The sequence below is a fragment of the Xyrauchen texanus genome, chromosome 18, assembly GCF_025860055.1.
Source record: "Xyrauchen texanus isolate HMW12.3.18 chromosome 18, RBS_HiC_50CHRs, whole genome shotgun sequence".
Classification (NCBI taxonomy): Eukaryota; Metazoa; Chordata; class Actinopteri; order Cypriniformes; family Catostomidae; genus Xyrauchen; species Xyrauchen texanus.
In genome coordinates, this window is record NC_068293.1 from 16,789,109 (window position 1) to 16,803,193 (window position 14,085).

Consider the following 14,085-nt stretch of genomic DNA (forward strand, 5'->3'; position numbering starts at 1 on the left):
TACTCATACTTCAGGTTTATTTGTCCATGGCTTGAATTTAGTTTATAACTTTTTAGTGTCCAAAGTTCCTGCTATCTAACAACACCCTTTGTAATCTGTGATAATTGACCTCACAAGATTTATGTAACATCACATATCTAGTTAATAAATAACCAAATGCATATTTTCAATTTACAAGCGGCTCCAGTGCTTTTGTCATTGGAAAAAGTATTCAAATAAAGCAAAAGAGCAGTGAATGAGATTAAGTTCTGTTATTTTTATAATTTATTGTAAAAACTAAAGTTTGTGTGCATGGTACATTATTACAGTTATATATTTTGTGCATCTGTCAGTAAGAAGCTCAGATCACTGCCTGGTTCATATTCTGTGGTTTGCTTTCCCCTGAGAAAGAAATCAACAAACAGTGTTAATGTGCAATCTTTGGCATTGTTATTTGCTCTCTGTGTTTTCTGTATGTGTGCATGAGCAGGAATGTCTATATTACTTCTGGAATAGTCGTGCTTTAGTGCAGCCAAGTAGGGTGGCCTTGTTTCCCTCCACAATGAGCATACAGCCTTCCCTAAGAGCCTGTGATGAACAGTATAGAGTATAAGTGCTCAACTGCATCTAGATTAATCACACTAGTGAAGAATACAGTGCACTGGATATTGTCAACATACCAGCACACATGGTGTGTCCGGCTCCTCGTGGAACTGGATAATTCTCTGCTCACGTGTTTCCTATAAAATGCAAAATCAAATCTGCATTTATGAAAAAATGCAATTGTAAGGGACACCTAAAAACATTAAAGGGTGTATCTTGAAAATGTGTTTTATTAATTTCAAGTAAGGTTTATTTGTATAGCGCATTTTCACAATGCATATTGTTTCAAAGCAGAAGAATGCTTCCTTGAAGTTGTGTTGTGCATGTTAGCTGCACATACCCCCATATGTTTGCTGTTGGGATCAGCATCCAGATAGTGAGGGTTAATGTTAAAGGGCACAAGACCAATGGCAGCAAACGTGGGTGGGTAAACGATGGGCATGTCATTAGTGGTATTGATGCTGATGGTGGAGACATTAGTGCCTGCACTTGATCCCATATAAGGTATTCCATCCTATAAGCATATAAAGCATGCATACATTACAGGTCATTTCACTACAACTTTTTTTTTCGATTTTGATAAAAACATAGTATAAAATTGCACATCCACTCACGTCTAATACTCTCTTCCTGATCTCGGTTACCAGCTTGTTATCATAGAGAGCTTTCAGCAGGCGGAAAGTGTTCCCGCCACCTAATGGACACAATTAAGCATCAGGTTTGCCTTAGTATTGTCACCTATAACTCCGTGTTGACTTTGCAAAAGGTCAGATTTCTTGCTTCCTTTGAAGCACACAAGGTGCTCTTTGAAACATTCTCAAATCAAGCTGTAACAACATGGCTCATCAGGTTTTATCAAATTAGAAAATAGTGCAGTATACATTAATTTTCACTAGTGGTCCCAGACATTTGAACGCCACTGTGTATCAGAAAGACATGTTTTCATAATGTTTAATCTCAGTATATGTGAGCGAAATCCCTCCATACCGATGAATATTCCTTCAGCTTTCCTGACCGCCTCCACAGGGTCTGGTGTCTCATGGACACTATCCACCTCATAACCTGGAAGAAAATTCAGAAGTGCACAACAGAGATGAGGGAAAACATTGCACTCATAACACACGTGACAAAATGAGCTAAGAAACAAACCCAGTGTCTTGAACTTGTCTCTAGCAGTCTTGGTATAGGCATCTCGATCATGTAGAGCATACGGCACAAACAGGATCCTCTTTACTCCCCTTTTGAACAAATAACAGAAACTATGAACTACGTCATACTGATGTAGATTAGTTGTAGATTAGATTACATTTGATAATATTTTTATTCCACAAAATGTTTCTTATACATATACACACTTATAAACATAGAATGTGTCATTCTAATGGACTGTAAGTACTAATCCAGAGAAAAGACTGTATACAAGCATGCAATTATAAGATAATAACAAAAATGCAGGTTTTATGATTGTACTGGCTAAATACTTAAATAATAATAGCTAAGGTTGCAGAATTAACATCTGAACAACATTTATAGTTTATAGCAACTTACTTTCCAAAAAATACTTGTATCTGTTGCTGACAGTGTTGAAGATATCCTCCACCGTGAAGTGTGGAGTTAGATACCAACAGCAGTCTTTTGTTCATGGTAATTTCTAAACTGTCTCAGAAATAAAGTAGACCAGCAGACAGTCAGCTCAGCACGTGACCAGCGCTTCATTATGCTGACAACACATATTCTCACGTCAGTGTTTTCGCTTTACCTTTGGTCTGACAGTATCACTGAGATGATAAGAACTTCACAGGAAGAATTGATAAGAAACAAGGCAGCAAAATCGCCAAAATAAGGATCCTCTGTAACACGTGAGGCAGTTTTTAGAATGTTGATATGTATCATGATGTGCACGTCTTACTCATATCAAAATAAAAGTCTGGAGGCCTCCCCTAGGACAAGCTAAAGATATTTTGATTTGTATATTTATATTCTCTTTATATCTTTATATTAATCATTATCCACATTTAAATAATAATTTATTTTGAACAACCTCCTTCATGTGAAATCATGCTCCGTGTTTCATTTATTAATAATGGGATGCTGTGATTTTACAGGTATCGTAAACACTGGCACAGATAGGTAAAGTACATTTAGAAAATAAAAAAATAAAAATGGAAGAAGGAAAGAATTCTCAAGAGGTCGCATTTTTGGCCTAATACGTCATCGAGGCTGTCTCGTTTCGGTGAAGTGAGTAGGGCCAGAGATTGTTTAGCAGAGACGGGTCACTATTAAATGAATGGAGAAATTGTAAGAAGTCCAAGCGTTTAGGTGAAAGAGCCAATCACCTTTTAGATACAGACATCACCTGTCAATCAACTTTAGAACGCGCATGCGCATTAGCTGTACAAGCCGGGAAAATTACGTGCTCAAGCGTAAAATGAGGTAAAGAAGCACTGTTTATGATTCCAATATTATAACATTTTATTGCTGATTTGAAATATGTAATTTGATCGTTGAACAACCATAATTATTTTTTCTTCCCATTTTCTCCCCAATTTGGAATGCCCAATTCCCTTTGCACTCCACAGTGACTCTGAGACATCAATCCACACATCTTATCAAATGGCTTGTTGAGCCCGTTACCACAGAGACAGTGCATGTGGAGGCTTCACGCTATTCTCCGCCGCTCAACTCACCATGCACCCCACCAAGAGCGAACCACATTATAGTGACCACGAAGAGGTTACCCAATGTGACTCTATCCTACCTAAAAACCAGGCCAAATTGGTTGCTTATTAGACCTGGCTGGAGTCACTCTGCACACCCTGGATTCCAACGCTCAACTCCAGGTGTGGCAGTCAGCGTCTTTACTCACTGAGCTACCCAGGCCAACCATTTTTAAGATTTCGGTCTTTCGCCATTCAATTATATAGGAGCTGCACTGGCATGACTGGAAATTTTATAGTATCCATAAAGGACATTGAGAATCTGTAAGTTTTCCACAGATGGTTGACAGTTGACTGACTTGCTAGAAAGACTTTGGGACACTCCAAATGCGACCTTTCATGGGAGGATGCATGAGGTGTATCTTTTGTGGGCACTCACAACCCACAATTCTTTGCTTCAACGGAAATTAATATCATTTGTTTGAATAAAATGTTGTCACCGGCTGTCAGCAGGTGGCTCGCACAGATCCAACACTTACAGTGCAATATTAATATATTACAGTATATATTAATACACAGGGTTGTGAGGGTTACTTTTGAAATGTATTCCACTACAGATTCCACTACAGATGTAAAATGTCATTTGTAATGTATTCCATTAGATTACTCAAGGTCAGTAACATATTCAAAATACTTTGGATTACTTCTTCAGCACTGGTAGATTTTTTCACTTGTTTTGACTATAAAACTCTGCCAGTACAGTAAGACAAAATACACATGTTAAAAATACATTCTCTGAAAAACCTAAATATATTACGCAGTGTTGTTTTTAAAACAAGATCAATCAAATTTTTTTTATATTTTTACAGGAAAACAATGCAAAAATTATTAACATGAAAACTATTTTTGCCCTAATATCAAAGATCTTCCTGGAAAAAAAAATATTATGATCTAACGGGAATTTTCTTAATAAAAAAATATGATTGTGGCTGGTAACATGTGCATATAAAATGGATAGAAATAGCATTTTAGTTTAGCGTAAAGCTGACAATTTACACAAGGTTTATTTCTATTTCTTCTGCTCCAAACTTACTTCAAACTTTATTTTCTGTCTGCTCGTATGAATGTAACACATCATGAGAAAGTGTTTCACCGCTGTTCAAATGAACTTTGGATCACATCATTATATGAATAAATATTTTCCATCTGAAAGGACTAAATATTAAATTAAACAAATGACAATAAAATGCAAATAAATCTCTTCAGTAATCAAAATACTTTTGAATGTAACTGTATTCTAATTACCAATGTAAATTGTAACTGCAGTGAAATACAGTTATTACTTCAGTTATTAAGATTCAAGTATTAAAAATGTATTGTAAAATAATACAAAATTAGCTGCAAAAATAAAGGGCATCTTGAGGAGCACTTGCTTCTGTTTGACACATGACAATAAGAGACTGAGCACAAACTGGTCCTGAATAAATTATTTAATCAATTACAATAATGAGAATTGTGCATGTGCACAGTTAAATGATTTACTCTGTGCTTGTGCATTGTGGGATTTAAGTGTCTCGAGTGTTTCGACTCGTTCACCAAAATTCCTTCAGATTCATTTAATGATTCGTTCAGTGACCATTTCTGGTGATGCCACATGATGATGTCTTTAAAAAATGAGTTAGTCGCTGAATCAACGATCAAAATAAATTGATCCTTTAAAATTTGTGTCTACAGACCAACAAAGAGACTTTAGTAAAGGTTTTATGAATTATAAGAACACAGCAGATCTATAATTTTACCTGCAGTTTGTTGACTGCACACCAACATAGAGTAAAAAAACAGGAGCTGATATTAAATATAGCTTGGCTATTTATCACAGATCTCGTAATCTGCATAAATTGGAAAAAAATATCTAACTATTCCTACTGATCAAACTATTACCGTACAAACATAATGTAAAAAGCACAAGTTAATGAAGACTCATGTGCTGATAAACTCACTTACAATGTGTGTTTAAAAGGATTGTCCTTTGTTTTTTTCTGCAGTGCATTTCACGAAATACTGCCAATAAAGAATGATATGCCGATAAATATTCTCGTTTGTTTGTTCCTCATCTCTAGATTAATAATTTAGATCAACATCAATGCCGATAATAAAACATGGATTAATGAGCAGTGTTGAAAGCATCTTCGTAGAAATGAACGGAACCGCGTTGATTAGATTGTCTGATTTACGGCCTATTACGTAAGGGTTGTTTTGGCTCAAAAGCTGGATTTTTAGGATTATATATATATATATATATATATATATATATAATATTACAGTATACTGTATATATATTATGGAATGTTGGAATAGTTCACATAGTAGATAGTTCACCTAAAAATTTAAATTCTCTCATAACTTTCTCAACTTTATGCTGTCCCAGATGTGTATCTGCAACTTTCTTCTGCTGAAGACAAATGATTATTTAGAAAAAAAATATCTCAGCTCTGTGGATAAGAGACAGATACATTTTTAAGTGCTTGACTTTTTTATATAACTCTCCACTTTCACAGTCAATTTAAACAGGCGCCACATGTGGCTTACAGAAGTGAAAGTGAATGTGGAGATTTATAGCAAAAGAAAAAGGAATTAAATATTGATCTGTTTCTCAACCACACATATCACATAACTTCTGAATACAGATTTAACCACTGGAGTCATATAGATTACTTTTATGCTGTCTTTATGTGCTTTTTGGAGCTTTAAAGTTCTGCCCATTCATTTGTATTGTATGGACCTACAGAGCTGAGATATTTAAAAAAAAAAAAAAAAAAAACTTAATTTGTGTTCAGTAGAAGAAAGTAAGTCATACACATCTGGGATGGCATGAGGGTGAAGAAATGATGGGAGAATTTTTTGGGTGGTGAATTATACCTTTTGTTAATTATTTTAAACATTAGGGGTGTAACAGTTCAATTTTCTGATATAGATCTGTTCTGTTGTCACTGTGATTGTCAGCTGACAAACACCATGACTGTCAGAGGTGGAAAGTAATGAATTACAACTACTACAGTACTTGAGTACAAGTATAAATAAATAATAGTAGGCTACTTTTACTTTTGTTGATTGAAAATTTGTATTCAACTTCACTACAATTATTTTCACCACAATTACAAAGGACAAAAAAATACATAAGATTTCAGAATTTTTGGGAAGAAGAAATCGGCAAGTTATAAGCGCTAAATCTGTTTGTAAACTAAAATGAGCTGTGTGCCACACAACAGAAGCCTGCAGGGCACAGCAACTTGCTGGCTCCGGTGTCCTCTCTTCTCCAACCCTTTATGTCCTGTCACTATACAAGAACTGCAAAACTGTGATTTTCTACATATTTAATTTCAAGGGAACCATCTGAACACGTTTAACCACTGATCAAACTTCACTTGTTTTTGATGTAGTCAATGTTTTAACTGTGTCAAGCATTAACAAAATGTAGTTTGACATATGTGGGGATATCTTGTTTACTTGCTTACTATATGTCTAAAACAAACTTTTAAATACCTTAGAAAGATACTGTGCTAGTAGTGTCAGAAATTAACCGGGACTCCAAAATTAACAAAATATCCTGAAATTCATAATATGGAGGCAAAAAATGCCCACACAACAAGTTCCTGTTTTTTATTAATAATATCTGATATAGTTACATACATTGCGATCTTCTTTTGACTTTTCACTGAACATTATTTTTTTCAGCCATCCGGTTCCTCACATCATTGCGTGACAGAGAGTTTCTCCACTTCTATCATTCCACATCAGATCGGTATTGTACTCCTGTTGAATTCAATAATCGTTCAATCCTCTTGTTCAAAATAAACTGTCTTAGCGGGTAACAATCTTGCTCACTGTGCTGTACTGTACATCTCCTCTGCTGCACAAACAAATATTCACTGTAAAATATACCGTAAAATGTTTTAATTTATTTTAAGTCAGTACAGTAGTTTTTACAATAAAATGATGTAAAAATGTTATAATTTAAATGTAAAAAGAATGATTTTCCTGTATAATTAATGGTAAAAAGAACAACAGAGTACATGTAATTTTTTAACAGTAAATTATTGTTAAAATTACAGTAAAAAAAACAGTAATCGGGTGTTCCCACAATTCCCTACATGACCATTACATTTCATTATATTTTATGGGAATAGTTATGTTTCTTCTTGTTTTTAATATCAGTTATGTACACTGGGGTGTTCTATGTTATATTTGATGTAATTTAGTTCATGTTACTGCATTATTTATATCTCACATGTGTTATCACACACAAGATGGTGTCATGATTGTGCATGTCAGAGCACAAACCAAGCCATGAAGTCCAAGGTGTTGTCTATAGACCTTCGAGATAGGATTGTATTGAGGCACAGATCTGGTGAAGGGCACAGAAATATTTCTGCAGCATTGAAGGTCCCAATGAGCACAGTGGCCACCATCATCCATAAAAGGAAGAAGTTTGGAACCACCAGGACTCTTCCTAGAGCTGGCCACCTGGCCAAACTGAGCGATCGGGGGAGAAGGGCCTTAGTGAGGGAGGTGATCAAGAACCCGATGGTCACTCTGACAGAGCTCCAGTGTTTCACTTTTGAGAGAGGAGAACCTTCCAGGAGAACAACCATCTCTGCAGCACTCCACCAATCAGACCTGTATGGTAGAGTGGCCAGACGGAAGCCATTCCTCAGTAAAAGGCACATGACAGCCGGCCTGGAGTTTGCAAAAAAGGCACCTGAAGGACTCTCAGACCATGAGAAACAATGGTCTGATGAAACAAATGGTCTGATGAAACAAAGATTGAACTCTTTGGCCTGAATGGCAAGCGTCATGTCTGGAGGAAACCAGGCATCGCTCATCACCTGGCCAATACCATCCCTAGAGTGAAGCATGGTGGTGGCAGCATCATGCTGTGGGGATGTTTTTCAGCAGCAGGAACTGGGAGACTAGTCAGGATCAAGGGAAAGATGAATGCAGAAATGTACAGAGACATCCTTGATGAAAACCTGCTCCAGAGCTCTCTGGACCTCAGACTGGGGTGAAGGTTCATCTTCCAACAGGACAACAACCCTGAGCACACAGCCAAGTTAACAAAGCAGTGGCTACGGGACAACTCTGTGAATGTCCTTGAGTGGCCCAGCCAGAGCCCAGACTTGAACCCGATTGAACATCTCTGAAAAAATGCTGAAATCCACTCTTAATATTTTTCCTTAATAATACTAAATAAAATTATAGTAATATTGTGACAAAAGTTAATGTTAAGGCACATATTAATTTGAATATTATATGCTGTTATTGTGACTTAATTGATATTAATAGTAATTCATGAGTAAAAAATGTGTTTGTGTTGGGAAAAAACTAGCAGCTGTTTAAAGACGTTTATCTCTTTTAGAACTGGACATTTAAAACAAATCTTGTGGAGATCTTGTTTGTGATCTGCAGCTCATGCTCCTTTCCAGTCGAATCGCCAAGAAACATGCATACAAATGTGTCCCCACTCAATATTTACGTCCACTGAAGAATCTTTGTTTATTAAAATAGAAAGTTGCATCTGGACTTATTATACATGAGGTTAAATTGATACCACTTGACCACCCAGACTCTCGTGAGTTGAGCTGATTGCTGTACTTCTCCACTGACCATCACTATCTCATGACCGAAAGTAACATAGAGCTAAGTTTAGCAAATTTATTATGTGAGATATTTATTTTAGAGCTGGAATTGATAATCAAAACTGACTGTTCATTAAAATAGCCCATTTAATATAATATTTTACCAGCGCTCATTTCATCGTTGCAGTGCGACTTCAAATTTACGCCGTGTAAAACTCTCGCGAGATTGATCCCGTTTAAACGCGACCGTTGAGTAGCGCTGTTCTAGGACGAACCGGAAGTAAAATTAATCTCTCAAACAGTTGGCTCAGTTTTCCTAGAAGCGAAAAGTTAACAGATAATTTCTGAATCAGTCTAAAATGGATGGAGCAAGTCTTGATAGTTTGATCTTGGATCTGCACAACATCCAAGCCGTGAAGTTTGGGACGTATCAGCTAAAAAGTGGACTCGTTTCACCGATATATTTTGATCTTCGAGTAATGGTTTCATATCCTGCGTTAATGAATCAGGTAAAAGCACGTGTTCATTTTGGAAAACCGTTCAGTGTCCACTGATAACGAAAAAAACTTTTTAAAAAATGCTGTTGTACCTTAATGCCAACAGTGTATTATAATCATACATCATTTGTCTATTTATCCCCCCAGTTTTGTAAAACAAATGGGTAAATTGCTTCTCTAGCTTGATGCCATTTTGTTAATGTTATATTGTTTCTGATCAGATAGCAGATCTTCTTCATAAGTGTGCTGCGGAAGCAGGGGTCCAGTTTGATTGTGTGTGTGGTGTCCCTTACACAGCTCTTCCTTTGGCCACAATCATCTGCTCTACCAATAAATATCCAATGCTTTTACGGCGAAAGGAGGCAAAAGACTATGGTAAATAGAAATTTAACTAGGCTCCAACAGTTCTTTCGATCGATGTAGGCACACTTAAAAATATATGAAAGTAATATCATTATGTAACAAGTGGAGTGCATTTTTTCTTTTTTTAAATGTCAGAAGCACACTTTTCAAACAAGATTTCAGAAGCAGCTTGTTCGGTTTTAAATTATAAAGCAAATGATATGTTCTGTTAAAAAAGCATTTGTATACTTTCTGGTTTTCAATTTTAGTGAGACATGTCCATAGTTAAATTAATAGTTCATCCAAAAAAGAATAATTCTCTCATTTACTCACCCTTATGCCACCCCAGATGTGTATGACATACTTTCCTCTGCAGAACACAAAGAATTTTAGGAGAATATCTCAGCGCTGTACAATGCAAGTAAATAGTGACAAGAACTTTGAAGCTCCAAAAAGGTAACATATGTAATTCGTAGCACTCCAGTGGATTCATAGCAATCCATGTCCTCTGAAGTGATATGACAGGTGTGGGTGAGAAACAGATCAATATTTCTGTCCTGCTTTGTTGGTGGCGATATGAACAAAGAATCAAAAACAAAAGAAAAATGTTAAAGTAGACATTTATAGTGAAGAAACATTTGAATAACATTTATTCAAAATCAAAGTATGTGTTTTTTATCACAAAACATGAAAATAGGCTTAATCTGTGGTGTGTTATTTTAAGTTATCATGACATGAATATAAATGCTATTAAAATATGTAATTATCTAAAAATGTTGGTACATGGTTTAAATAAAAGTTGATTGATTTATTTTGCCGCGTATATCTATCTACCACTATAACAAAATATAGTTATGTTTGTAAAACATTAAACATTCAAATTAGGACAAGGGAGTTTCAAGAATATTTAAACTTGCGTAATGATGAGGGTTAAAGTCTCAGCCTCAGACTTAATACCCATGTAATACCCACACACCATTCATCATAAACTTGATGAAATTTGCAGCACAATAGCAAGAGTTGGCAGAAAGTCCATTCTGATTAGAATTCTGGTTAGCAGCAAGGAATCTCTTGTGAGACAGGCGAGCACAGGCTTTTATCAGTTCATCAGGTAACGGTTTTGTTTAAAATTTATCAAGCTTGTAGTTTATGGCACTGAATCTTTAAAATAAATTGGAAGCATTTTACGTGATTATTTGAATGGGCTACCATTTTGTTGCATGCCATACCACAGTAAATAATAAAGCTATAATTAAAAATAATCATATTATATTTAACACTTTAAAAAAAATCACTTTTAAGATGGTTCAGAGTAAATACATAATTATATATATATATATATATATATATATATATATATATATATATATATATATATATATCTCTATCGATTAACTATTGTCTAAAAAATATAGAGATATAGATTTTGTTGCCATATCGCCCAGTCCTAGTCAGAATGCTCCCTGAACCACTGTATCAATCATTTTATTTACAAATAGTTTATTAATGCTATATTTTCTGATGTCATTTACAATATGAAACTTGCATTAACTTTCATATTACCCAGGAACAAAACGTCTTATCGAGGGAACTATCCACCCTGGTGAGCGATGCTTGATAGTAGAGGATTTAGTAACCAGTGGAAGCAGTGTCCTCGAAACCACTGTGCTGCTTGAGAAGGAAGGCCTGAAGATAACAGATGCCGTTGTTTTACTGGACAGAGAGCAGGGTGGCAGTGCCAATCTAGCTGAGAATGGCATCACACTACATTCAGTCTTTTCTGTCTCCAGACTCCTGGATGTGTTACTTCAAGCTGGCCGAATTGACATGGCCACTTCTCAGAATGTAGAGAAGTTCATTCGAGAAAATAACACTCACAGACCAAAGCAGAATGGCTCCTTTGTTCCGAAAAAGATGTGTAAGGAGCTCAGCTATGGATCTCGTGCTGGGTTGCCCGACACACACCCTCTAGCTGCTCGGCTGCTGAAGATCATGGAGGAAAAGAAAAGCAATTTGTGTGTGTCTGCAGATGTGTCTAGTTCTGAAGAGCTGCTGGAGATCGCTTCGATGTTGGGTCCAGTGATTTGCGTGTTAAAGACTCACATGGACATCTTGCAGGACTTCACTGTGGATGTTACTGGCAAACTTAAAGAGTTAGCTATAAAGCACAACTTCCTAATTTTTGAGGATCGCAAATTTGCAGACATTGGGAACACAGTTAAGCACCAGTATGAGGGTAGGTGTTGACATTTGATCTTGGGATTTTTAGTAAAGGCATAATTGACCCAAAAATGAAATGTCATAATTTACTCCCCCCTCATGTTGCGCCAAACCTGTTTGTGAAACACACGGAGATCTTAGGCAGAATGTTAGTCTCAATCACCATTTACTTTCATTGTAAGGGAAAAAGATTCAATGAAAGTGAATGGTGACTGATGCTTACATTTTGCCTAACATTTACTTTTGTGTTCCATGTATGGGTTTGGAGCAACTTGAATGGGAGTGAATGACATTTTTTTTTAGAATTATCCCTTAAGTCGTAAGGAAATTGGTATACAGTGCCCTAGGTGCCCATTTCTATTACAAATAATCTACAAAGCCTTTTTTTTTTTTTTATACAAAGGTGGTCTCTATCGGATCTCATCATGGGCACACATCATTAATGCCCATGCATTGCCAGGTCCGGGTGTGCTGCAGGGTCTCGGTGCCGTTGGCAAGCCTTTGGGTCACGGCTGTTTGCTCATTGCTCAGATGAGCTCTCAGGGTTCCCTAGCAACAGGGGATTACACTCAAGCAGTGGTACGCCTTTTCTGTGAAGAATTAGCACAGAAAACTGTTCTCACTTCCAAAAAATATTATATTAATATTTATAGATGTTCTTTTATTGCAACAAGCATTCATTTCTTTACAACTGAATGTTCCAATTTTGTAGAATGATGTCCATTTTGTTAATTTGTTTATTCCTTGAAGTTTAGTTCTTCATGACTTATATATTGCTCTGGAATGATATAATCAAGTCATTTATTTGAGTTGGTTGAAATGCTTTTTAGGTGAAGATGGCTGAAGACCACACTGATTTTGTTTTTGGATTTATAAGTGGATCAAAGATCAGTGAAAAGCCTGGTCTGGTTCACATGACTCCAGGAGTGCAAATGGAGACTGGAGGTATGTTCTACTATCCACACAGTGTTGGCATTATCTTTCCTTTCTGTCTTCTAACAAAAGGAGTCCAGTTATAGATGAGGTGAATGTGTTGCTTCAAAAATACTACTCTTAACTATACTGTGTCCAATAAAATAGTTAATATTTTATTTTAAAGATGCACCTTTTTTAGAGATTAGATTATTATTAATGTTTTATTATTTGGTTGTTTATCATTTGTTCTGCAGGGGATGGACTTGGACAGCAGTATTCAAGTCCAGAAGATGTGATTTTCTCAAAAGGCTCTGATATCATAATTGTGGGACGAGGTATTCTTTCCAGCCCAGATCGGCTCAGAGCTGCAGGAGAATACAGGAAGGTAGGCTGGGAGGCTTATCTGAAAAGACTGTCACAGGCCAGCTAATGAAGCTCTACAGAAAAGGGAAGAAGTTTTGGGACCAGTTGAAGCATGTCTGGCTTATGCGGTTTAGAGTCCGATCATTCTTTCTACACTAACACTGTGCATATGCCTGTATCATCACCCTGTCAACAAGAACCTGATTCAGATTTGTTTTTGTACACATGGCAATAAAAACCTAAAATAATTTCAACAGTATTAATATTTTTAATGCATTTTTCTTTTTTTGTGAAATTATACCAGAATTTACAGTAATGAAAGTACAAATGAATGTGAAGAATAAAAAAGACTGTTATATCTTTGCAATCATAGCTAAATAGAGAAAACCAGGACTAGATGTTGTCACACACTGAAATTGTCAGGGTTATATCTCAATGACCTGGGATATAGAATTTATGTCTAAAGTCCAGCTGCACAAATGTTTTTCTCTAGCAGTAATTTTTGATGGTTTTAAATATCTAGTGCAAGACTTGGCTATATAATGAAGGTATTTCAACTGAATTGTTTGATATGTGTTCTTGGGGCAGAGTGTTTGCATAAATGTCTTGATGCAATTTCTGACATTTGTTTAAATGTTTAATTTTTTTTACAATTGATTGTTTACAATATCTGTTGGCCAAACATTGTTTATTGCTGAAAGCTATTACGTAACCTAAAATTGTTTAATGGTATTGTTTCAGCTTACCACATGTAGAGTGGCTACATGCTGTCTATGCTTTAAACCAATCAGTTATTAAGGTATTGCCACCCTTGTTTGTTTTTCACAGTTAAATAAATTTCACTAAATACTCTTTGAAAGCCTCTTTACTTTC

At 35.9% G+C, this 14,085-nt stretch overlaps 2 protein-coding genes across 3 annotated transcripts; one reads left to right on the forward strand and one right to left on the reverse strand.

The window, feature by feature from the left end:
- Positions 1-64: 64 nt before the first annotated feature.
- si:dkey-69o16.5 (Alpha-aspartyl dipeptidase-like) lies at positions 65-2,479 on the reverse strand. Of its 2 annotated transcripts, XM_052148244.1 has the most exons (9): positions 2,342-2,479; positions 2,131-2,238; positions 1,732-1,820; positions 1,570-1,644; positions 1,197-1,276; positions 923-1,096; positions 660-719; positions 485-567; positions 65-381 (listed from the first exon to the last, which is right to left on the reverse strand). In XM_052148244.1, exons 1-9 carry the CDS (start codon positions 2,473-2,475, stop codon positions 309-311), a joined length of 876 nt encoding a protein of 291 aa, XP_052004204.1. In that variant the 5' UTR covers positions 2,476-2,479; the 3' UTR covers positions 65-308. The 2 variants fall into 2 exon arrangements, with proteins under 2 accessions (XP_052004204.1, XP_052004203.1); XM_052148243.1 differs by having other exon boundaries at positions 1,570-1,820.
- A 6,672-nt stretch (positions 2,480-9,151) lies between these two features.
- On the forward strand, positions 9,152-14,058 carry umps (uridine monophosphate synthetase). Its single transcript, XM_052148586.1, has 6 exons — positions 9,152-9,384; positions 9,594-9,747; positions 11,282-11,950; positions 12,338-12,513; positions 12,765-12,879; positions 13,104-14,058. Exons 1-6 carry the CDS (start codon positions 9,235-9,237, stop codon positions 13,277-13,279), a joined length of 1,440 nt encoding a protein of 479 aa, XP_052004546.1. The 5' UTR covers positions 9,152-9,234; the 3' UTR covers positions 13,280-14,058.
- The last annotated feature ends 27 nt before the right edge of the window (positions 14,059-14,085 follow it).